The 25,349-nt window shown below is 46.4% G+C and overlaps 1 protein-coding gene across 1 annotated transcript in view; it reads left to right on the forward strand.

The window, feature by feature from the left end:
- HPS3 (HPS3 biogenesis of lysosomal organelles complex 2 subunit 1) overlaps positions 1–25,349 on the forward strand; it is an 807,901-nt gene that overhangs the window by 734,730 nt on the left and 47,822 nt on the right. The window contains exon 16 of the mRNA XM_069618362.1: positions 5,840–5,930. Coding sequence (XP_069474463.1) covers positions 5,840–5,930 — 91 coding nt within the window. The remainder of the gene's footprint in view (positions 1–5,839; positions 5,931–25,349) is intronic.

The raw sequence follows: 25,349 nt of genomic DNA on the forward strand, positions 1-25,349 counted from the left end.
GTGGTCCTGCTAGGCCTTGTAACCTTTGTACGTGCAAGTTAGCCCGGGAGGGAAGTGCAGGGGAGCCAGGGTGGAGACCAATTGCAAGTGGTAGGGCGGAAGAGTCCCACAGGTGGAATGCACAGCCGCCAGGCCGGGGCCCCGCAGGGACAGTGCTGAGTGGGGCGGCGGTTGCTGGTGTTGACTGGGTGGAGGGCCTGGTAACCTGTGAGATTCATGGAGGACCAGGCCATGAGTCTCAGTGGCAGTGGGATGATTAGCAGGGAAAGGAAAGAGAGAAAGAGGTAGAGAAAAGCAGGGTTTTGAGAAGTTTCCAGAACTTAAGGATATCCGGCTCAAGTCTGAGGGGGGCAGGGAAGCTGTTCCAAAGAAAGGCACCAGCCGAGGCGAGAGACCTGACCCTTACTCTCTGCTTGGAGAACCGTTTGACAAGCAGAGAGTTGGAGTTAGAGGAGCAGAGGGCTGTAGCAGGGAAGTATTTAGGGAGGGAGAGTTGGAGATCGTGTGGCCTCACAAAGCCTTGTGGGTGATGCAGAAAAGGTGAGTAAATGGAGGATGCCTCTAAGGAGATAGAGCTGGAAGTGGGACTTCTCGGCAAGGTCCAAGATATGAGGGGTGAAGGAGAGAGTAGAGTCGGAGATGAATCAGCAGCCACAAAATGATTGATCTAGAACACGTTGTTGCCAACAGGTAATTCTGGTGCACTTACCTTGTTTTTGAATTACAAATGTTTAATATTCAAACAACATTTATGTAAAACGTCACACACAAAACGTTTTTTCTTCTATCCAACACACACATCAAAATTACCAACACTGTAATAAGTATGTTTTGACAGAATTTTGTTGCAGACGCGTTTCAGATATCAACGGTCTCCTTCAAAGGCTAATCTGCTGTGCCTTTTTATTAACTCTTAACATTCACTGTATCCTATAAAGGAAAATAATTATTTAAGCCCCTGGTTTAAGCCCTGCCCACCTAGCGCCTTCCAGGTTGCTGCTCTTTTTCCCTACTTAAGGAGCCCTCCAGCCTCTTCCTTTGCAGATGGGAAGCATGTGCAAGTGGATCTAGGTCACCTGGCCTCAGCCCAACCCACCTTCTTAGTACTGTCTCTTCATTCCTGCTCTTAACTGTTAGATCAAGGGCGTCTCTCGCCCGGGCATCCAAAGCGAAGTGTTGACGAAGAAAAGGGCAATTCCTGTTTGGACCTGGGAAAACAGGGCTGACAAAGAAAAGGGCAATTCCTGTTTGGACCTGGGCAAACAGGCTGACAAAGAAAAGGGCAATTCCTGTTTGGACCTGGGCAAACAGGGCTGACGAAGGAAAGAGCAATTCCTGTTTGGACTTGTTCGGACCAGGAGGACCCGGGGCCCGACCCCCTGCTCAGACAGCAGATAAGCATGCACCAACATGTGTTTACTCCCTCTGTCCCCACAGGCCATCCCCACCCCCTCTGGTCCTCCTGTGATGTTCACTTGTGCCCCCCTCCCTTCTTGCACACAGGTGTTGCCTGTTTTGCTTGATTCCTCTACCTTGCTTCCCCCCTCTACCCTGTTTCCCCACTCCCCCTCAAATCCCCCCTCCAGCCTAATTCTGCAGGAGTCTGTCCTGTTATATTCTGGTTTCACCATCACCGTCTTGTGGCCAATGCTGGATTAGACTTTTATGGACTTTGATTCACAGTGTGTCACCCTTTCTCAACTCTCATGCTGGACTTCCTTTGCATATTGTACTCATGGTGCCCTGAATCATGCTGTTCCCATCTTCATCTTGTATCCTGGCTTGCAACATTATGTGTTACTACAGACTTCTGCAATTGTATTTGCTCTCCCCTCTTGCTTCTCCACTCTTTTTGACTGCTTAATTTCTGTTCTCTCCTCCTCTCCCTTTCTCCCTTTTCCTATCTCCTCCCCTGACTTTCTTCTATGCACTTACTCTATCAGAATTGTCTCTGGACCTAGTATGATAGCAACCTCGTCTGTCCCCCCCCCCCCCTCCCCTTACTTGTTTTTTTTCCCCACCCCTCCAGCACTATCTGAAATGTCATCAGGCCTATTAGGATAGTTGCTTGTTTTGTTCCTCCCCTCCCTTTCTGCACCCCTCTCCCTTCCTTTTTATTTTTCTCTGGCTCTACCAGAAATGTCGTTAGGCCTAGTACGGCAGTCGCCTGTCTATTTCCATTTCCTTCCCACTCCCCCCCTCCCTTCCTCATCTATTTCTTAGCTCTTGCACTATCTGAAATGTCGTCAGGCCGAGTGTGATAGTTAATTTCACATCCTTACCATTCATGGCCTGTAAGAATGTCATTGTATTTTCCCTTGTTCCCTCCCTTGCCTTGAAGCACTTTGAAACACATTCTGTATAGGCGCTATATAAATAAACTATCATATCATATCATAAGTACATCAGTCTCAAAACATGCATTAACATCTATGAAAGCCCCTTGCATTTGTGATGACCCTAACATGAGAGATTCTCAGACACATGAGTGTTCAGGTATGACTCCTATCCAGGGCGTTGGAAGACCATAGGTTAGAGCTCTTGTCTGGGAAACCCATGGATCTGTGGGTGTGATTCACTCTGTCACTGTCCCCCCTGCCTCCCCCAGTATACAAACGAATATATGTTTACAGTAGATATCTAAATTGTATTTATGCCATGTTTTTCTTCAAGTCAGTTTACCAGCTCTGCCATATAAGCAATGTTTTTATCAATACACACATATAGACAGTAGATACTTAAAACATTGTGTGCATGTTGGAGTGGCCACTGTTGGCCTAGGTGGAGTTGTTGGATACAGAAAATGTCTTCATTTGACACAATTCACATATTTCTAATATGTCTCAGTTCGAACCCCATGCACAACCAATACCTGTAAGGGATTTGTACTGTAGAAGGGTAGTATAATTAGTATACATTCGTAGGTTTCGCTCAGTTCAGACACTTTTCTTCAATCAATACCCTTTTACCCACTGTTATTTGAGGAAGCAATCAACCAAGAACAGTACATCAGAGATCAGTTGAGTCGAGTGCCTATATACAGGCACTCGACTCAACTGCAGTGCTTCAGTGCTGCCAGCCACACTAATATCACACAAACACTACCACAGTCTGGACTTTCATTTCATAGTCCAATTCATTATGGGACTTCTAATCCTCGGTCAAATCAGTTGTAAACATAAAGTAATATTGGCCCAAACAGTGCTCTTAATGTTTATTTTTTGGGGTATTTATAATGCACCTATACAGCAAAAGGTGTTTCAAGGCGCAACAAGGCAAGGGAGGGCCGGGGGCTGAAGAAAACAACCATCCTACTAGGTCTTGTCATTCGGATCGTGCAAGCGCTGGGGGTAACGGGGGGAGAAGGGGAGGATGGACCCTGGGCTAGGAGGGTGCATTGTGGATGATGGAGAGGGTCTTGAATAGATCATTGCAGCAACCAGGAGCCAGTAGAGCGATTTTAGGGCTGGCGAGATGCAGTCCCTGGGCTTCAGGCCAAGGATACGTCTCACAGTCCTATTCTGGATTAGTTGAAGGGGGCGAATGGAGGATTTCGGCAGATTGAGGAAGAGGCTGTTGCACTAGTCCGGCCTAGAGATGAACAGAGCTCTGGATACAGTGAGTTTCTGTGGGAAGCGGAAGAAAGGGAGAATGCCTCTGCGATGCAGCTGAAAGTGGGCCTTCTTGGCAAGGTCTGTGATATGAGGAGCGAGAGAGAGTAGTCGAAGATGACACCAATGTTTTCTGCGTCACAAAATGTTATTGTTAAACCCGAACAAAGTTCCCATTGCATACAGTCCATGCCAGGAAAAGAACAAATTGAATGATAGCATGATGGAAATTAATATTTCAGGCATTTAATTAGATATTTATACTTCCTACTGGCACCTGTACAGTACAGTAAAAATGTTATGTCTTTCTATTCCCCACCATCTGCTCTCTAGTATCCTGGATGCCTTGAAGATGTAATCCATACATTCAAGGTGAATGATTTTTCAAGCGTGTTTTGATCGTGGGTCAGTTGCTGTGGATCAGAGGCAGAGACTGGACATGTAGCTTCTGTACAAACCATTGCTCACCCACCATGAAGATTTTTATGTGTGTGTGGGCACGCATTTAACAAGATTAAAGAAACAACTTTGGTAACATAGGGTACCTACAGCCTACACACCTAAAGATAAACATTCAATCCCTCTCTCAAAACACAGTCATCTGGTTGCATGGGGGCACTACAAGAAGCCAAAATAAATAACCTTGTCCTTGGGATCAACACATAGTAGCATGCATTTCAATGAAGTCGTGTGTTTTAATTGTGGGCGATTTTATTTTAAAGTAACAGCACAGCAATACAACATAGTTCAGCATTCCTTGATGAAGATTGAAAATGATACTTTGTACAATGGATCATGTTATCAAGGATAAAATATCAGATTGCAAGCTACTAGCCGGGCATAAAAAGTCACTCACTGAGTCATGCCCACATCCCACCGTTTTGTGCTCTGCAAGAAAGAAATATCAGTCGTCAATTGGCTAGTAGTTAGTGCACATTTTGAGGTTTGATATTATAATTTTCTTTTGATTGTGGGCCATTCTAGGCCATTTTGGTCATAAAAGTTCACAGAAGAAAAAAGCATTGATTGAGAGGTCCGAACCCAGCATTCACACCTCTACCACTACCATGCTCCTGACGCCTAAACAAAGCCATTTAAACATAAACGCAGCATGGTACGCTGTGCACTTGCCGCCAACTTGGAGATAAAAGTGCTTACTCTAGAGGACGCTAGATCAAGCAACATGTTTGGTATGGCTGAAGCCTTGCACATGTGTAGTCTGGTTTGCATCTCGCACCATACTCTGGAGAGGGTGGAGTGGCACAATTATTTATTTATTTTTATTGTTTTTTTATAACCCACTTAATACCTGAGTTCGGTTTGTAAGCACAGATCTAGGATTCAAACCTCTGTTGCTCTGTGCGATCTTGCTTCCAAGACCAGCACGTTGCCCCTGTGCTATCCTCCGTTCATGTTCAGGTCAGGGATTGGGGAGAAATGTATGAGAGACTGCTTGCTCAGGCAATTAGTCTCTTATCACACTACTGGTTTATTCGTGTTAAACCAGTATTAAACCGCTACTGGTTTCGTCGTGTCAGCCGATAGTACAAGTATCAGTAGGAAGTACTGGATGATGTTTCATGCGTTTCACAGAAGGCACAGAGACAGAGGCTCAATTGTCCATGGTATGCTGGGGAATGACTTTTTTGAAAATGTACATTCAATATTGTGTAAGGGGTCAGTATCTAAGTTCGTGTTACTCTCTGAAGTAACTTTGCACTCCTAGGGCAACTGCTAGACCAGCTTACCATCCCTACACTTTTACCATTGTGTGCTTAACATTGCCGTTTATATACAGGTACAAAGTAAATTGGTCTTGTGGAAGGCAGAGCAGGTGGGATCTAAGACGTTTTGTCAGTGGCTTTTTTAATGTGCATCTTCTAGGCTGCTTCTCTTGTGTCCCTTTAGCTTCCCTTTTATTGCTTCCTTTACGCCCTTTTCTTTTTTTTATTAATTGTTTTGAAGTATCGCTTGCTGAATGGTGAAAGAGAAATGAAAAACATGCACAATGGAAAGGCTCGTCACCCAACACGGTGTATGGGTTGTGATTGTGCGCATAGATAGGATAATACATTTGCTTGGTCTTCCATGTGATTGTTTTGCAAAATGCTCCATTTCCCTCTTTATATTTGGTCAAAGTCTCATCTGTATGTGAGGTAGATGATTGTTCATCTAGGTGTGCAATGAGAGTGACATTTTCTAATTAAATGTATATATTTTTCAAATAGGCCCTTTGGTGGAACAAATTGCTTCCTGAACTTTGTAAACGGACCAGGATTGATGAAGGTCAAAATGATGTACTTGTCTCCGCTTTGAAAGGTAAACACCTAACTTGTGATGAATACAGTTTCCGTAACAATGAAATTAAGAATTACTGCTATCTCTCTCTCTCTCTCTCGCTCTCTCTCTCTCTCTCTCTCTCTCTCTCTCTCTCTCTATATATATATATATATTTATTTCTGAGGCTTGTGGAATCTGCTTAGATCACATGCTGTGCATAGGCCGACATCTAGTGGAAGCTGCAGAGTATTACAGTTTGTTTTTCGAAACTCGAAATTGGGCATCGACACAGGGCGTGCCAGTAATACTATCCCTAGTGTGACGTCCACTGTACCCATGATCCCTCACGCGTGTAGGACCCTCAGATTGTTTTTTTCTGCCATACTGGTCGGAAGCATTTCACGGAGTACCCTGGCCTTAGCCATACTTTTGCAAAATATTGTATATTTTCCCCATTCTCCACCCCAACGTCGAGTCACTGAACTTCACACTCGACGCCGGCCCGGAGAAGAAGTCTACCGTCGGCAGCTGCACGATGGATTTGGGCCTCGGAAGGCCTCTGGCCTCGGCCCTGCAAGTAGGGAGAGTGGGAGGTGGACATACTCTACACTCTTTTGGTATATAGGTACATTCTTATATATTCCTCCACTTAACAGCCCGCTGCCACAAGGTGCGTATGGAGGGTACCCCTTTCCAATTCTGCTCCAAGTGCAACTGCAAGTACCCTTGGGTTGACAGACACGCCACGTGCAATCTCTGCTTTCCGAGGGACCACCCCGAGGCGAACTGCAGAGCGTGTAGTAGGTTTAAACCGAAAACACTTAAGGACCGTTCAATCAAGCGTTGGGCCCACCACGCCAGGCGTCAGGAGGCCATGGCAGCAGAGGGCGCCTTCAGCGATAGCAGCGACGCCGTGCTTTCAGACGGTGAGGGCAACGTGGCGTGGCATCAAGATACAGCCGAGCGCAAGTCCCCGACCTCGGAAGGTCGTCCGGAAGGGCGGCTATGGGGAAGACCCCCGGCGACACAAGCGCTACCCACAGCACTTCCACAAAGCACATGAAGTCCAATCGAGACTCGACGCGCACGTTGAGTTCTCGGAAAGAGGTACAGAGAGAACGGTACGAATCGGTATCCTCTGGGCGTTCTCGATCTAGATCGCCGCATGACTCCAGGCAATCATCCACTGTTGCCAAGAGTGCCTCGCTCCCCAAGGTAACGGAAGTTCGATCGTCTGAAGACAAAGCCGACTTCCATCCCCAGACCGCACTCCAGGAGTCGGCGCTTGCAGACCGCGTAACTGCGGCTCCCGAGTCCCTACCTCCACGTTCTAAAGATAGGGACACTAGCCCCGAACCCTGACGCCAGGCGTCGGAAGGCTCCGAAGGGGCGAAAAAGCAGGAAAAAAAAAACTTCCACCCACGGGGAGGGGGGAAAACAAAAGAGGAAGCAGTCCCAGCCTCCTCACACACCTCAAAAACTTCCCACTCCACATAAACGGACAGACAAGTCCCAGTCCTCCGTTATCTCTAGGACCCCTGCTAAAACCAGTAAGTCTAGTCAGGATAAGGCGGAGAAAGCCCCAGAAAGGATCATTCCCAGTTCTAGAGAATGGTCTAGTGATGACATAAACAGGGTTATGTGAAGGATGTCTTCATTGGCAGATTTTTACGCAAAAAACCCTGAACACTTTCTCTCCTATACTCCCGACGGGTCAGCACCCTCAGGCTCTAAGGATCCAATACCTCCAAGTAAGAAGTCCCGGTTTGAAGCCCCAACACGGTCTTCGGACCCATTCTATATACAGCCCTACTCTTAATATCAAGGAGATACATCCTTTTGTGAGGATCCAGATTTGGGCATGTTGGAAGAGCAAACTGGTACGGGCTACTATGGGGATGATGAGGACCAAGAAGAGGAAGAGGAAGACCCTGAAACCTACAGAGTAGATTCCTCGGTAGAGAAAGAACCCCCGATTACCGACTCCCCTGTCGACAATCAACCTCTCCTGAATGAAGTTCTGTCCCGAGCGGCAGAACATTTCCACATTGACACCCAGGGTGCTCAAGAGGAGAGGGACTTCGCCGAAGAGTTAGTGAGAGAAAGGAGGCCTGTTGCTCAGGCCATCCCTATCCTTAAGTCTATTCGGAGAAGAATAGACCCTTCACTTTTAAATCCTAACCTCACCAGGGCGGTGAACCCCAGGATTGAGAAACTTTTCAGGGCAGCCCAATCAGACCCATTGTATATAGGGGGGCATCTGAAACCGGACCCCCTGGTTGTTTCAAACACCCGTAAGAGGGCTGGAACACCCTTGTCATCGTCCGAAGCTCCTCCCGACAAGGAGAGCAAGAAACTGTATGGTTTGGGCAGGAAAGTAGCCTCCACTTCCGCCTACCAGGCAAGGATTGCCAACTCCACCACCCTGTTGGCCAGCTACAACTGCCATCAGTGGGAAGAGGTCACGGCACTCATAGACTCCGCCCCCGAACCATTAAAGAGCCAGTTGGCACATGTTGCGGCGGAGGGCAGAGCCGTGTCCGGTTGCATTTTAAAAGCAACCTTTGATGCCGCGTATAAAGCCAGCAAATTGATAGCAGAAGGAACTGTTATCAAGAGACACGCTTGGTTACGGCAGTCTGGATTCAAAGCTGAAACCCAAGCATCATTGTTAGATAAACCGGTGGAGCCGGATCTGTTGTTTGATAAGGCAGTCGAGGACACGCTGAAAAATGCCAAGGACGAGTATGAGACACTCAAATCCCTAGGCCAACTAACCAATAAACCCCCTAATCAGAGAGGGAATGGCAATTTTTGTCGCCCACACGGCCAAAATTCCTAGAGAGGATCTAACTATTCCCAGGGGCAGGGTACACCCTGGAACAATAATAACCAACAGTCTACCCAGGGTTACGGCAGGGTTAATAAAAGAGGACGTGTTAAAGGTAGAGGCAGTCCCAGTAAAGGAGGCGGCACGCCTCCACCAAAACAGTGACGCTCCGTTCAGGTTCCCTTCTCACGCAACCCCAGTAGGGGGACGCATTTCCAACTTCACCCAAGTTTGGGAAGGGATCACATCAGACAGATGGGTGCTGTCCACAGTATCCGCAGGGTACTGCATAGAACTGTTAGAGCGTCCCCGGAACCATCCTCCACGACAAAGAATACATTCTTTGGAATACCAGAAGATCCTCCTCGAGGAGATTGTCAAACTGCTAGCAAAGGACGCGATAGAACTCGTCCCGGGACACCAGGTAAACAAGGGTATTTATTGAACTTACTTCCTTGTGCCAAAAAAGGATTTGACAATGCGCCCAGTATTGGACTTACGGCCTGCAAACAAGTATGTCAAGCCCCAAAAATTTCGCATGACTACTCTCCAAGAGGTAATCCCCCTCCTAAAAAAGGGGGATTACATGGCAACATTGGACATGAAAGATGCCTATTTTTATATTTCCATGTTCCCAGTGCACAGAAAGTACTTGAGCTTCAAGGTGGACAGTCGGCACTACCAGTTCAAGGTACTGCCCTTCAGGATAGCTTCGGCTCCAAGGGTAATCACCAAGGTACTGGCGGTGGCGGCAGCACACCTACGCAGGGAGGCAATCCCGGTGTAACCTTACCTGGACGACTGGCTCATCACGGGGGAGACCCCAGTAATTTGCAGAACAAACATTCAAAGGACAATCGACCTCCTCTTCGAATTGGGCTTCTCAATAAACGAGAAAAAGTCAAGTCTGGTGCCAAGCACCTCCAAACAGTTCCTCGGAGCTATCCTAGACATTCAAGAGGGGTTGACCTTTCCTTCCGAGGAAAGAATTTGGAATATACTGCTGCAAATTCCGCAATATCAGTCCGGTCGCCAGATAACGGCACGCAAAGCAATGCAGTTGCTGGGCATGATGGCGTCATGTATTTACCTGGTCCCCCACGCACACCTGCGCATGCGTCCCATGCAGGAATGGTTGGCGAAACAGTGGTCTCTGGCAAGTGGTCAGTGGGACGATCTAGTGGTCGTTTCGCCAACACTTGTACAAAGCCTAAACTGGTGGACAAGAGAAAATCTGTCCAAGGGAAAACCCTTTTACGATCCTGAGATAGAGGCGGTAGTCACAACCGATGCATGCCTAACAGGGTGGGGAGCTCACCATCTCCACCACACAGCTCAGGGTCTCTGGTCTCACTCAGTGGCCAAGAATCACATCAACCTGCTAGAGCTTCTGGCAGTATTCAGAGCGCTTCAAGCGTTTGAGCCCTACCTGCTAAATCTGTCAGTGCAAATCCGGACGGACAGCACTACAGCCATGTTTTACCTGAACAAGCAAGGAGGGACTCGTTCGCCAAATCTGTCCAAGCTTGCCCAGAAAATTTGGATATGGGCACTCAGACGGAACATCTTCCTGTCATCGTAACATGTTCCAGGGGATCTCAATTCTCTAGCGGATGCTCTAAGCAGAGACCCCCTCCCAGAAGAACACGAATGGTGTCTACACAGAGAAGTCGTAGAAGATATCTTCTCTCAGTGGGGTTTCCCCACTGTAGACCCATTCGCCACAAGCGAAAACAGACAATGCCCAGGATTTGCTTCCAGGTTCCCCCAACCAGACTCCCAGGGGAACGCCCTGTGTATGAACTGGTCAGGAATGTTTGCGTACGCTTTTCCACCAACTCCTCATCAGGAAGGTGGTCAACAAGATGAACAGAGAGTCGATGACGCTCGTCCTGGTTGCTCCCATGTGGGCGAGACAAGCGTGGTTCCCACACTTACGCAGATTAGCGGTGTGCGAACCGATCAAACTTCCGGCCTGGTACAACCTACTGTCCCAGCACCAAGGTCAAACAGTGCATTCTCAACCTAACTCAATGAACCTGGCAGCATGGCTCCTGAGGTCATAGAGTTCGGACATCTCAATTTACCACAGAGGTGTATGGACATCCTAAAGGAATCTAGGAAGCCAAACACGAGGCACTGCTACTTTGACAAATGGAAGAGATTCGTTATCTGGTGCCAGAATAAACAAATCAACCCAGCTGATTGCACTCCTTCCACTATTGTTACATACATGCTCCACCTGCTGGATGCAGGACTGGTTTTTAACTCACTGAAGGTACACCTGGCAGCTCTGTCGGCATACACCACTTCCCATAACAAGGTGTTGTGGTGGAAAGTACCAGTAGTTAAAGCCTTCATGAAAGGAGTAAAGAGACTTCACCCTCCTATTTCTAACCCACCACCAGGATGGGACCTTAACGTGGTGCTATCTAAACTCATGGGCCCCCCATTTGAGCCCATGCATAAAAGCAGTCTCAAACACCTGACCTATAAGATGGCCTTCTTAGTAGCTATTACATCCATAAGAAGAGTCAGTGAAATTCAGGCTCTGTCAGTGCAAGATCCTTTATTTACTGTCCATAAAGATAAACTGGTTTTACACGCACACACCCTAGGTTCTCACCTATATTTCAAAATTCCACGTGAACCAGTCTATCGAGCTTCCGGCTTTCTTCCAAGACCCACAGAGCTCGGCTGAGGTGAAACTACACACCCTAGATGTGCGTAGGGTGGACCTCTACTATATAAACAAGACCAGACCGCTAAGGAAAACAGACCAACTGTTTGTCTCTGTAGCTACAGGCAGAGAGGGGGATTGCGTCTCTAAAGGTGCCATCTCTAAGTGGATTATTAACTGTATCCAGCTGTGTTACTCCCTTTCTGGAAAGACTCTGCCTTTCACGCCAAGAGCCTACTCTACAAGAGGCATTGGGGTCACTCTGGCTTTCATTGCAAATGTCCCCCTTGACACCATTTGCAAAGCAGCTACTTGGAGCTCTATTCACACTTTTACTCAGCACTACTGCATTGACACCCATTCCAAGACAGATACCCAAGTGGGACAAGCGGTTCTAAGACATTTATTTGCTCATGACCCTTCTCACATCCCACCTCCTTCTTCAGGTACTGCTCGCTAATCTGTGCACAGCATGTGATTTAAGCAGATTCCACAAGCCTCAGAAGGGATACATTACTCAACGTAATCGTATTTCTGATGCTTGTATCTGCTTAGATTCACATGCGACCCACCCTTCCTCCCCTCTGAGAGAAGGCGCATGGATGCTTGTAGTCTTACCTTTCTTTATATCTGCTTGGATCATCTGTACTCGCGCTTCTCCTCATGCTACCTCATGCCAGAAAATATACAATCTGTGGGTCCTACACGCGTGAGGGATCATGGGTACAGTGGACGTCACACTAGGGATAGTATTACTGGCACGCCCTGTGTCGACGCCCAATTTCGAGTTTCGAAAAACAAACTGTAATACTCTGCAGCTTCCACTAGATGTCGGCCTATGCACAGCATGTGAATCTAAGCAGATACAAGGATCAGAAATACGATTACGGTGAGTAATGTATCATATATATATATATATATATATATTTATATATATATATTACACGGTCCGCGGTAGCGGCCGTGTAGTTATGGTTAAGTTGCTCATCTCATAGGAAGTATATGGGCCTCTCTGAATTGTTTTGGGAAGGTGGGTGAGGTTTCATGGAGGGGGGGTAAACTTATAGGGGGGGTCCCACATTTTTTTTTCTACCTTAGACTGAATGGAGAAAAACTTTGCGCAGGCCTACAGGGCAAACGGCTGGACGGATTTTCACCAAATTTGTGGCAGGAGCGGTGGCTTGGTAAATTTGGTGAAACTCCGTCCAGTACTTTATTTAAAAACAGCTAAAATGTACACCTCTAAAAGAATAGTGATATCTGGCTCCGCTCCACGGTCCCATTTGCTGTTCGCTCCGCGGTCCAAAGTCTCATTGGCCTGGAGTGTTGGGTGATGTCGGCGAACATTGGACTTGCCCGCTGGTTGGCTGGAGGAAAGCGTGCTGTGCGTCACAATTTTGGGTTACACTGTCATGTTCTATGTGTGGACAGTTCGGCGCCGAAAGGGCTTGGCAAACATACTTTACGCCATGTGGTGGTGGGAAGAAGGGATGGAAAGGGTGGGAGAGTAAGAAGTGGTCCATCTGATATATCTCATTAGGTGGAAGAAGAGGGTGGTTGCCTACAGTATCCGTGCATACTTTGCCAATTCGCAGGTACCTCCAGACGCGAGTACCTTGTGCGGAGAATGCAGGCAGCCTTCGTTACAGTACGATAACTTGTGTGGCGACCTCTTTCCGTGGTGACTGGTGGCAGGTCAATTGTTGAAGGGGAGTGCATTGCACATGACTCTTCTTCCCCCGCCCAAACCCTCATGTTGTGGATAACTACTTCATGGCTGCTTGTGGCCCTCCTCCTCTCCTCTGAATCCACTTACCTGGTCCAACATCTCCATCTTCCTGGCCTGCTCACCTCTAATGTGCCCTATCGCCATTTACTCTATCCCCACCCTTCCGCCCTATCCCCTCACACACCCTTCCACCCTATCCCCTCACCAACCCTCCCTCCCTATCCCCAATTTTTCTACCCCCACCCACCCTATCCACTATCTTTCTACCCCCACCCACCCTATCCCCTATCTTTCTACCCCCACCACACACCCTACCCCCTCTCTAGCCCCACCCAACACTCTGTATTCCCACACACCCACCCTACCCCTTTTATTCCCCCATCCACCCACATTACTGCCCGATTTCACTTCTGGACAGTATAGGGAAAGTGTTCGAGCAAAGTAGTATTAAAGCACCTTCAAGAATAGGTAGATATGGACTGCATAATTCATGATATACAGAGTGGATTTAGGGCAAACTGGGTACCCTTGACCAGTGCTTTATGTTCTCTCTGCTAATCCAAAAGTATAGAATTTTGAGGAACATCAATGTATACGTGGCCTTTCTAGACCTGAGAACTGCATTTGACTCAGTATGTAGAAAAACACTTTGGCAAATTCTCATTGCACGTAATGGCCCTCAGAATGTGATCTACATAATTTCCTAGCTGTACTCCGATAATAGGGCAAATGTAAGATACTGTTTAGGAGGGGACTTATCTCGCCCTTTTAATGTAGAGAACGGGATCAGACATGTGTGCGCCCTGGCCTCCCTCTAGTTTAACATTTACATTCAGGAAATCATTGATAGATTGGTTTGTGAATGTCAAGATAGCCCTAAAATGGCCTTAAAGAAATACCCAGCTCTGTTTTATGCAGACGATGCTCTCCTTATTTCTACAACGCCCCAAGGTTTAAAAGAAATCCCTCTCAATTTCTCTGAATAAATGTGAAGAACTTGGCCTTTCGCTGAATGTTGACAAATCATGGCCTTTCGCTGAATGTTGACCCATTAAAGGTCATGGTGTTTAAACCTCCCTACTCGACATGTAACCAATTGAGACTAAAAGCTAGTGGAACGATACTTGACCAGGTGAAACATTATGATTATTTAGGTCTGAGATTTCAGGAAACAGGTGGCTGTGCGTCCCAAATTTTAAAAACTTCAATCACCTTGGAGAAAGTGGGTGTTGATTATGATTATGATTGGTCATTTATAACACGCTTCATACCTGGAGGTTTCTAAGCGCGGACCCAGGGATTGAACCTTTGTTCCAAGGTAAGCGTGTTTCTCCTGAGCTATCCTCCCGAGACTATATTGTCTTTCTATGAAAGGCATGGAGGTGGAGCTAACTCCCCTGCTTTGGATCTTTTTCGAAAACAGGCTCTTCCTGCAGCATTATATGTTGCTGAACTTTGGGGACATGGCGACATCTCTAAGATTAAAACTTATGAGCAGAATTTTCTAGAAAAACGACTGATGTTGCCGGCCAGTGCACCCACATCCTTGGTTTATTTAGAACTAGATTGGACCACGGGCCCTGTCTTTGATCCGGACTCGGCCAGGTTTTTTTGGGCTAGAATTTGGAAACAACGCGATTTGGAATCCCATAGAGTGGCATTGTCATCTCTTTTGGATTTGGAAGGTGGCAAAAGTACTAAGTGGACCTGGCATGTCCAGGCCATTTGTCAGGACCTGGATGTTCCAGGGTTATGGGAAAACCCACATGTACCTGTAACAGCCCAGGTAATGGCCATGAAAGCTAACTTAAAGTTGAGGAGCATCAAGGCTCTGGTACTAGACGCTGCTAAACTAAAATTGATTTGGCATACCTGGAGGTTCGGACGTTGTTTGGTTTTATGTAATAGCTTGACATTGTAACTCCTGCATTCAAAAGGTCTCTATATCTAAGGTTTAGACTTGGCATACTACCAGTTGCTTCTTTTACAAAAAAATGACGACCTGCTAACTCAAGGGAACACCATTTTTGTAGGGCTTCCAAAGAATCAATTGGTCATTTTCTGTTGATTTGTCCAAGATTAATGAATTTGAGAAGAATGTATTTGAGACCGATTTTGAGGGATGCAGGGATTCGCCAACTAGAATTGGCTGTTAAATATTGGAGACAGGGTACAGATCTGCATGTAGTTTTTTGAACAGCCCATTTTATACATAGAGCTTGGCTACGTAGAAGTAAGAGTATGTGATTAACTATGAATCAGCTTATTAATAGCCAAAGTGGATGAAGCTGCGAGAGTTCTCTCTTCGACACACAGCAGCCTTATTTTATGTTATCAGACGGCTGCTATATTTACGATGTTTTAATGAGTTTATCTGCACTTTTGAGGCGTAATTGTAATCTTCGAATGTTGTCTCTACTTGCAAGATCCAATAGTTTTATTTTTCCTTTATTTGTGTCTACTTGTATGGCTTGACAGCCAAAATAAAGATCTTAGAAGATGGGAATTTGTTTTCCTGTTCTCTGTATTCGTTTTGTAAAGAGTCTGTGTTAGTGGTTAGTCTCTTTATACGTAAACATCAGCTGTATTGAAGGTTTTGCATCATCTGTCTTGGGTGAAAACTGGCATAATGTTAAACATTATTGACATCTGTAGGCTTATGGTATTTATTTATTTTTATTTTATCTTTTTATAATGCGCCGGAACCCACAGGCATCAGGGCGCAATAAGATTTGCTAAAGCAAACGGGTCATAGAAGTCAGTTTCTAAACTGACACATAGCTCATTTTTTAACTTAATGGAGACTATCGTATTGATAGTGCAAAAATAACAGAGGTTTATCACATCATTGATAACTGGTTGCAACACTACTGGATGTGCCCGAATAATACGAAAACCGAACTGATGATCTTTGGAACACAACAGGCCAGATCTAAGTTAGGGACAGAATACAAGACGTTCTCCATCAAAGAGGCCAAAATCCTGGTGATGCCTTATGTGAAAACTCTAGGAAAGATTGTGGAAGCATCTGTGGGATCTGAGGCTCAGGTCAAATACTTGCAGAAAAACAATGCTTATTTTATGCGCCTCATGAGAGCCATAAGACCATTCATTAAGGCAGTGAATGTAGCTACTATAGCAAGAGCCATCATATTGTCGCGTCTTGACTATGTCAATGCCCTACTGGTAGGAGCCACAAAGAGGGAAATACAAAAGTGCCAAGTCATAGAAAATGACGCAGTTAGGCTTGTTAAGTGTATTAAAAAAAAGGGAGCATGTATCAACGTGGAGAAGAGCCTTATACTGGTTAAGGGTGGAGGAGAGAGTACATTTCAAGGCCCTGACCATAGTCCATAGATGCTTGTATGGAGAGGCTCTGAGTTATTTCAAGAAACAATTCTCCTTGTATACTCCCCAAAGATGCCTTAAATCAGCTGACAAGGCCAATCTGAATATCCCTAGAGCAAAACGTGCGCATGGGCGTGGAAAATCCTTTCCAGTGAAGGCAGCACAATGCTGGAACAAACTGCCAATAACATTACGGCTGGTAGCAAACTATCAGAGGTTCAGGAAATTGCTGAAAGCTTACCTGTTCCAATGATAACCATTAGATTTAGATCTCTCCGGTACTCCCGGCGCCCTGAGGCCTGCAGGCTATCGGCGCGTTATAAACAGGTACATAACATAACGTAACAGAGATTTTCACTTGCACATCTAAAAAATGGAGGCATGGATCCCCAATTACAATGGTGAATTTAATCCTCAGATGGACCTCGTTGAGGTTTTTGTAGAATTCCATTAGTTGAGTCCTAGTGCCTGCCCATATTCCAAAGTTGTCATCTGTGTATCTCTTCCCGATGATTAGATCTTGTGGCCAGTCAGTGTTTTCCTGTATCTATCTCTTCTCAAGTAGTACATACAAAAGTATTTACATATGTGGGAGCCATTGCCGAGCCCAATGAGGTGCTCGAAATTTGTGCATAGTACTTGGTGTTATATCTAAAGTAACTGTTAAGAAGAATAATGACCAGTAATTCAATGATTAATTGCCTGTTGGCTCTTATGCTGTCCTCTCTGAGGATCAGCCATTCCATTGCTTGCAGGCCTTCCTGGTGAGGTATGGATGTGTAGAGACTGCCCACATCTAGGGTGATCAGTATATGAGAGGTTTGTAATGACTTCACATCTTCAAGGCCATTAAAAAAATGGGTTGTTTCTCTCAAGTACGAATCTGTGGACTGAACGAGAGGTTGTAACACTTTGTCTATATAGATGGAAAGAGGGTAAAAAAACACTTTCAAATGGATTGTGTCCTCCCATGTATTCCTCATCTTTTGATATGATCTTTTCCAGCTTCAGCTGCTTCAGAATTTATTTTTGGCAGAGATCGCTGTGCATCGATTCAGCCGACACAATGTTCCTCGAGGGTCTCTGTCTCGAGGTTGACGTTGTCACCAGTATATATAGTACGTGCAGCATCCTTTTGCTTCAGTTCTGTTTTTCCAACGCAGCTTTCACTTTGAGAGAATTACGGCGTGCTTTGGTTTTTTATTAAAAACTATGACACTTGAGGAAAAAAGTCTTCATCGTCAGCTCCATCGACACCAAAGGCAGGTTTAAAGAAATGCCACGATTGCGGTGCCAAAATGTCAATCACTAACCCTCATCGAGTGTGTCTGTGGTGTCTGGGCACAGAGCATCGAACGGCTGACTGCAACTTCGGTCGGGCGATGACAGGTAAGGCTCTAAAAGAGCATAAAGTGAAACTAGTGGCGGCTAGGACCCCCTCAAAATACCCTTCATCCAAATCTAAAACCTGATCTTCCGACGAGTCAAGAGGAGACTAAAATCATCCAAAAAATGATCTCGCTCCAGGAGTGGATATCACCATTTTTTGTCTTCGACTAAGAAGTCGAAGAAGAGGCATCGCAGGTCTCCATCGGCCTGTAGTGATTCCTTCCCTGAGACACTTACACGTCCGACCAAATCCTCCACTCCTGCCCAATGGGAAGAGTTTCGGAGAGAAATGTTGAAAATATTCAAGCAGGAGGCCCCGACCCCCTTGAAGTATAAGGAGAGAAGCCATGCTATGGTCGCGCTGCATAAAGACGACAAGGTGAAGGCAAAGGCTAAATCATGTGCTCCCTCGAGCCCGGTACGTAAGCCATTGACCCATCGAGGCCTCGACTTGATGACATTTCATCGAAGACTCCTTTGAGTCGAGGGTCTAGCCTTTCAAGGGCGCTGTCTCTGAAAAAAGCTTCATCGACACCATCAGTGTCTATGTCATCGACCTCCAGTGTAGTTGACGTCGATGCCATTGATATCAAAGAAACTGTCGACGACAGGCTCAAAGCCATCGACGTCTTTAGCAAAGGAGGTGGAGAAAACATACAAATCTGCACCGAGAAAAGAGTTCTTCAAATCTGTATCTTCAATTTATAAAGAGCATGAACCTTCTGATGTGGACACTCCGCCTTTTGGCCTGGAGTTCGGTACCCCTAACGAGGCTCTACTATCAGAAGAGTCCAGGTTGAAGGATTTATATGAGATCCTCCAGACAGCCAGTGGGGTGGATATATCACCTAAATTGGAATTTGCAAAACCAGACCCTTCAGACCATGCAGAAGCCTCATATAGACAACTCATGACCCAAAGTGGTTGACTTTCTAGGTTGGAGCAGGCCTTCTCCCCATTTGAGCAGGATGATTTAACCGATATCCTGGACCATGTTCCACAAAAGGATCCAATCCTTCCTTTTCACGCTGCCCTTCAAAAAAGGGTTAAGACAAATTGGGAGGCACCTGAGGCGATTGCTGCGGTGAACAAGAACCTCACCAAGAAGTATAGACCACCTAGCGGCGACTCTGAATATTTGGCAAAGCACCCCACACCAGAAAGCCTGGTGATTCAGGCAGGGACATCCTAGTACAAACAGGCCGCATATCCCACTATCCCTCCTGACAGAGACGATAATCGAGTGGATGCTTGTGCAAGAAAGAGTTTTTCTGCAGGAAGCATGGCATTGAAATCTGCTTATCAAAATTCACGTTCTCCCTGTGGGATTGTATAGCAATGGTGGCTGACCACATTCCTGAGGGGGGAGACAGAGAAGGCTTCCTGGCTATCATAAGTGACGCAACAGAGGCTATGTGCAAGTCTCTACAGTCAGGACTGCATACTGCTGACAGCATCATTCGATCCATGGTGACAAGAACCTGTCATGATTCCTGCCCCTCATGTCCCCAGCCCTCCAAGATGTTAGGCTGGAGCCAGGCCACGATCACCTACATGGCCCTCAAGGGCCTCTCCATCCCTCCAAAGACCCACTTGGAGTCAGACTTGGCGCTTGTGGCACCAGACTCACTCACTTCCATAGGATAACATTGGGGATTGGACTTGTAGTGCATTGATGGGGATAAAATGGATGCCCCCACATATTTCGGTTCCCAGAACTGCATGTGTAGTCTAGTCTTTTGGGTGTGGTTCAGCCCAGAGACACCTAGGATAGCCAGAGACTATTTAAGCCACGCCTAGGCTGAGAAACATGCTTTGCGTTTTCTGCACCTGCAGCCTGACACTCAGTGTTCGGATCGGTCTCCAGTAGGCCTGCATCTTTCTTCTACGTTCAGCTCCTGCAAGAACAAGAACACCATTAGGAACAGCCTTACCTTGCGGCGCTTCTGCCCATCATTCATCGCTCCTTCTGTTCTGCGGGCATCTTCAGCGGTGTCATTCCCATCCCGGCACGCCGCTTCCTAAGGAAAGGGGAAAAAAACAGAAAAAAGGCATTAGTAAGCATTCTGCAAATCTTTACTTATTTTTAAATACTGTACGAGCTTCAAACGCTTACCTGAATCCCAGCCGCTCTGGGGGAACTCTGTCTCCGGAACTTCTCATCCATCTGCAAGATGGAAAAGACGCTCCAGGTTAGCGTGGAAACATCTAGAGGCGCCGTATACCGCTCTTACTCACCGCATTTGTTCTTCATAACCAGCATCCACGCTGAAAACGTTGCAGCACCTAAAAGACACAGGAAAAGAACTCAGTTCAATACAAATACGAAAGGGGTGCATCGCGCATCGCGCTCTCACTCACCTTCGCCCTACTCATCTCAGCAGCACGCTGCCATCCTCGGACTCTGGCCATCATCGAAGGAAGGAAAGGAACGAAGTTAGAGAACTGTTCAAAAGACTCATTATACTTACCTGTCGGACTCTTGCCAGTGAAGTAACTAGGCAGCAACAAGCCCGCATCAATCTACGCGCCCCTGCGCTGAAAGCAGGATGGAGAGGACACTATTCAAGAAAACAAGATGAGCTGTGGATCAAAGGGAAAGGTTGGACCCCGGGGAAGAAGGAGTTCAAGCACACAGAGACAATAGGGAGTTAAACTCTAACAATCCTGTGTTTCAGGCCCAGTCTCCAGTCAAATAGCCTCCAGGGAAGGGTTTGAGGTCGTAAGAGATCAGAACAGGCTGAGTGACATCCCCGTGGATACCAGGTGAGCGTTACACACCGAACTACACAGATTTGCATGGTTGCGAAATTCGGGATTTGCACCAGACTTCTCAATAAGCCTTTTGACTGTTTGGTAGCAAGGTGGACGAAAGCCTGGAGAAGCTGCAGACCTCTAAAGCAGTATCAAAATCACTTAGCATCACAATCAGACAGCCACAACAATCTTACCCCAGTGGTCCTCAAAACCTCTCTGAGGTCGTAATCCACAAGACCCCAGTGGGAGGCAGACTGTCTCTGCATCTGCAAGAATAGCGAGGCATCACTTCAGAAGCTTGGGCATTAGAAACTGTAGCACAAGGTTACTGTCTCCTATTCATAAAAAGACCTCAGAGTCATCCACTGAGGAACCACTCACTCAAAAGTCCTGATGTGTTCCTGGTGCAGCAAATATTGAACCTGCTAGAGAAAGGGGCTATAGAACCAGTACCTGTAGCGGGATAGAACACAGGGTGGTATTCCCCATACTTTCTAATCCCCAAGGAGGACAGGGGATTGAGACCCATCTTGGACATGAGATACTTGATACTTGAAGAAGTTCCTCAGGAAGGAAAGTTCGAGATAGTTACCCTTTCTTAGATCCTTCAGTCCCTCCAGTTTCAGGATTGGATGGTGTCATTGGACGTCAGGATGCTTATTTTCATGTGCCTATCCATCACAAGCACAGTAGGTACCTGAGGTTCGCGGTTGCCGGTTTCCATTATTATTTTCGAGTTCTGCCATTCGGGCTGACCTCCGCCCAAGAGTTTTCATTAAGTTAATGACGGTTGTGGCAGCGAGTCTCGTTAGAGGGGGGATTCACGTCTATCCCTACCTGGACGATTGGCTGATCAGGACAGGTTCTCCCGAACAAGCCCTGGAACATCTCAGCATCACCTGCCACACTCTCCACAGACTGGGCTTCTCCGTCAATTACAAGAAGTCCCACATGATACCATCACAAAGGCTCCAGTTCATCAGAGCAGTCCTGGATGCACCCCCAGGGAAAACCTCGCCACCCGAGGTGAAGTCTCAACACATTATGCAGAGGGTCACCAAATTCCAGAGTGCACAGCGTCTTCCCGCCTTTGACTTTCTAAGATTGCTCGGCCTCATGGCATTCTGCATTTTCCTGGTGCCAGAGGCTCACCTGAGAATGAGATCCCTCCAATGGGCTCTTAGGACTCAGCGGTCTGAATTCTCAGGCAAGATGTCAGACCTTCTTCGGATTCCGAGCAGAGTCGTGCAGGATCTCCTGTGGTGGTCCTGCGAGGACAACATTCTGAAGGGAGAACCTTTTTGGAAACCATGGCCGGAGATAGTTGTAGTTAGGGACCCCTCTCTCACTGGCTGGGGAGCTTTTGGAGCTGAGGGCAATCAGACTAGCGCTAATGGCCTTTCTGCCCTCCATACGGGGAAAGAATGTCCAGATGATGATGGACAACACAGTGGACATGAACTACCTCAACAAAAGAAGAGGTGTAGGGTTTCGACCACTGTGCAGAGAGGCAATGCAGCTCTGGTTCTGGGCAATTCAGCAAGGAATCTCTCTATCAGCGATTCACTTAGCCGGAGAGGAGGACACGGCAGCACTAACTCTGAGAAGGCAGAGCACAGTCTCCCACGAGTGGGAACTAGCTTAGGAAGTCCCTCAAGAGATCTTCGCCCTTTGGGGAACCCCTCAAGTAGACCTGTTTGTGACCAGTGCAAACTGTTTGGCTCCAGGGAATTTCCTCCAAGAGGAGCTCTAGGGAACGCATTTGTAGTGGACTGGGAATCTCCACTCCTGTATGCGTTTCCTCCAGTCCCCTTCATTCCTCACATAATCGGGAGGTTCAGAAAGTTTGGAAAATCCATGATCCTAACTGCTCCAGATTGGGCCAGGAGGACGTGGTACCCGGACCATCTGGACATGTCCATCTGCCCTCCAATGCATCTTCTACAAAGAGAGGACCTTCTCTCACGAGAGGAGGGTCAGGCTTCTCCATCCAGAGGTCAAGACACTCATCCTTCACGCATGACTTCTGAGAGGTTCAGATATACGGATTGGGACCTCCCGGATGACTTGATGGAGATTTTGCTTTCAGCCAGAAGGCCAGCAACCAAATCGTTGTACCGTTGCTGTTAGAACAGGTTCTGAGACTGGTGCAGAGATAAGAATTTGGATCAATTTCAGATTTGAACCATTAAAGGTTATTGGCTAAAAATGCTACAAATGGGCATTCCTTTCTATTTGGTAGCCCTTATTGCGCTACTTCACCAAAACACCAACTACCGCATTCGATTGAACCGTGAGGGGGCACTCACTAACCCCATTTCTACAGAAATGGTGGTCAAACAAGGGTGCAATATGGCGGCAGTATTATTTAACTTATACCTCCTAGGTTTTGATGAATCATGGCAAGATGCAGTAGCTTTTCTAGCCAAACTAGTCTCCATCAGATTGGACTGTATAGGCTTCGCCGATCTGCTGTTTTTTTACAGAACCCCTTTTGGTCTGCAAAAAAAATTAGATCTATTTGCAGAATTTGCAAAAGAACACAACCTTTTAGCAAATCCTGCTAAATCAAATATCTTAATTTTCGCGGATGTCAAACGGAAACCTACCCATTTTGCTTGGTCACTTAATGGGACCGATATTGTGTATGCCCCTCTGATTCGTTACTTAGGGTATGCACTTACAGATACTTACTCTCTGAGCATGTGGAAGACATTCTTAAATCATAAAGTCAAAATGTATACTCCACAAACACTGTATGTTTTCCTTGCTACCCCTTATTCAATTCTACTTACTTAAAGTAGAACCTATCTTGTTATTTCCATTGGACATGTGCACCTTTGCGATAGATGATTTTCTTGATGCCTTACAGGGGAAATTATGGAAAAATGTCTTGGGTTTAGCACCATCCATTCGTAATGCATTGTTATGCCATGAGATTAACTTGTTACCACTTTCAGTAAAGTGTAATTGGCGAAGCTTAAATAATTATATCAAAATACTTGATCCTCCAAAAAATACTTTATATGTGGACCTCAACAAAATTCTTGGTGACCCCAACATTCGTTCCCTGAATAAACTCACTTTAAAACTCAAGTCAATTCTTAAAGCGATCAATGAAATTCCTGAGTCAATGAGTACGTGTCTGCCGAGCCAAAAGAAAAAATAACAGAGATACCATTGGTGCATCATGTTCGACTTGATGGGGACCTATTCTTCCTTTTATGAATACAATCTCTTTCGTAGGAAATGGGGTGGCAGACCAAAAGATCTAATTCAATTCCCCTCACCAACTGCAAGAAAAACGTACCTCCGTTTTAGGTTAAAGCAATTACCAATTTATGCGAGAACTAATATTGGTATAGATGCCAGGGAATAATGGGTTCAGGTATATGTCGTTTGTGTGTGTCGGAGGATGAGAGTGAAACTTTGAAACATCTGGTGGTTTATTGTAACTTCTTCGAGGAACCTCGTGTTCGAATTTTTGATTTGTGTTCTTTGAATAAAACCCACACTGCCAGGGAATCATTGTGGAAACGATGTATGGAGGGTTACAGCCAACGACTTACCTTGAATTGATTGACATACTTTCACTTATTGAGGGTAAATTGTCTGAGGCACTATTGACTGTATATCTAAGTATATCTGTAACGCTCACCTGATTCCCGTAGAGGCGCCGGTCTTGACTGGGCGTATACCGTATCTTCAAAGGTGATGTGTAACACACGGCTGGCTCTTTGGGCTGGACCTCTGTGCACTGTATGTCTGACTCGAAGGGTAAGATGTCTGCAGATAGAAAATATGGGATTAAGGAACTGGGTTATTGAATGTCTCTCTCCTTCCCTTTCTCTTCTCCTGTAGAACCCCAAAGGTTAACGCTCTCACCTTAGGTAAGTGAACGCCGTGCTCTCCATCTGCCTCGGGGCAGGGTGCTGTAACCAGTTTCTTCACTGGATAAGGGGAGCAGGCCTCTTGACTTCAAAGGACTGCTGTCCGTCGTTTACTGCACGAACGGTAAGTTTCGAGTAATTCTAATGTCTTTAAAGTCTTTAGTAATGATGTTTCTTGTTTTGCAGGGTTCCGGCGATGGCGGATGACGGGCTGAAGTGAGTTGAAGATGGAGCCCGTGTGATGAATAGAAGCGCCTGGAAGCACGTAAGTAAGCGCTTGTTGCCTGCTTCACGATGCGCTCTAACTGTCTTTTTATTTTGCAGGTACAAGTTCGGAGCGGCTGCAGGGTGCCGGAATACCCACTGGGTTAGATGTGGAAAGGAGTAATGGCACGTGAGTATTAAAGTTCCCCAATGTCTTTAAACGCACCTTGTTTTGTCTTTCAGATGCGGGATGCAGCGCCAAAGGCCTCCGGAGCGTGCAAAGAGTTGGTAAGCTATTGTCTTTCAGATGCCGGAATGCAGTGTGAAGACCTCCGGAGCGCACGAAGAGTAGGTAAGCCTTTGTCTTTCAGATGCCGGAATGCAGCGCGAGGTGTTGGTGACAGCCGATGGACCAGGTAAGTGAAGAGCTGTCACTGAAGACCGTAATGCTAACCTGTTCTTTCTTGTCTTTATAGGTGTTGCTGAAGACTGGATTCAGGATGGTAAGCCTTTTTCCTTAGGCCCAGGATCAGATGCAGAAGACACGATGAGCGTTCTGCTGCAGAGGATGCAGAATAACGCAAAGCAAGATTCATCCATCGGGTGTGGTTTAAATAGCCTCCTGTAGTGC

Source organism: Ambystoma mexicanum, chromosome 10, assembly GCF_040938575.1.
Source record: "Ambystoma mexicanum isolate Mex_15411 chromosome 10, UKY_AmexF1_1, whole genome shotgun sequence".
In the NCBI taxonomy this organism is placed as follows: Eukaryota; Metazoa; Chordata; class Amphibia; order Caudata; family Ambystomatidae; genus Ambystoma; species Ambystoma mexicanum.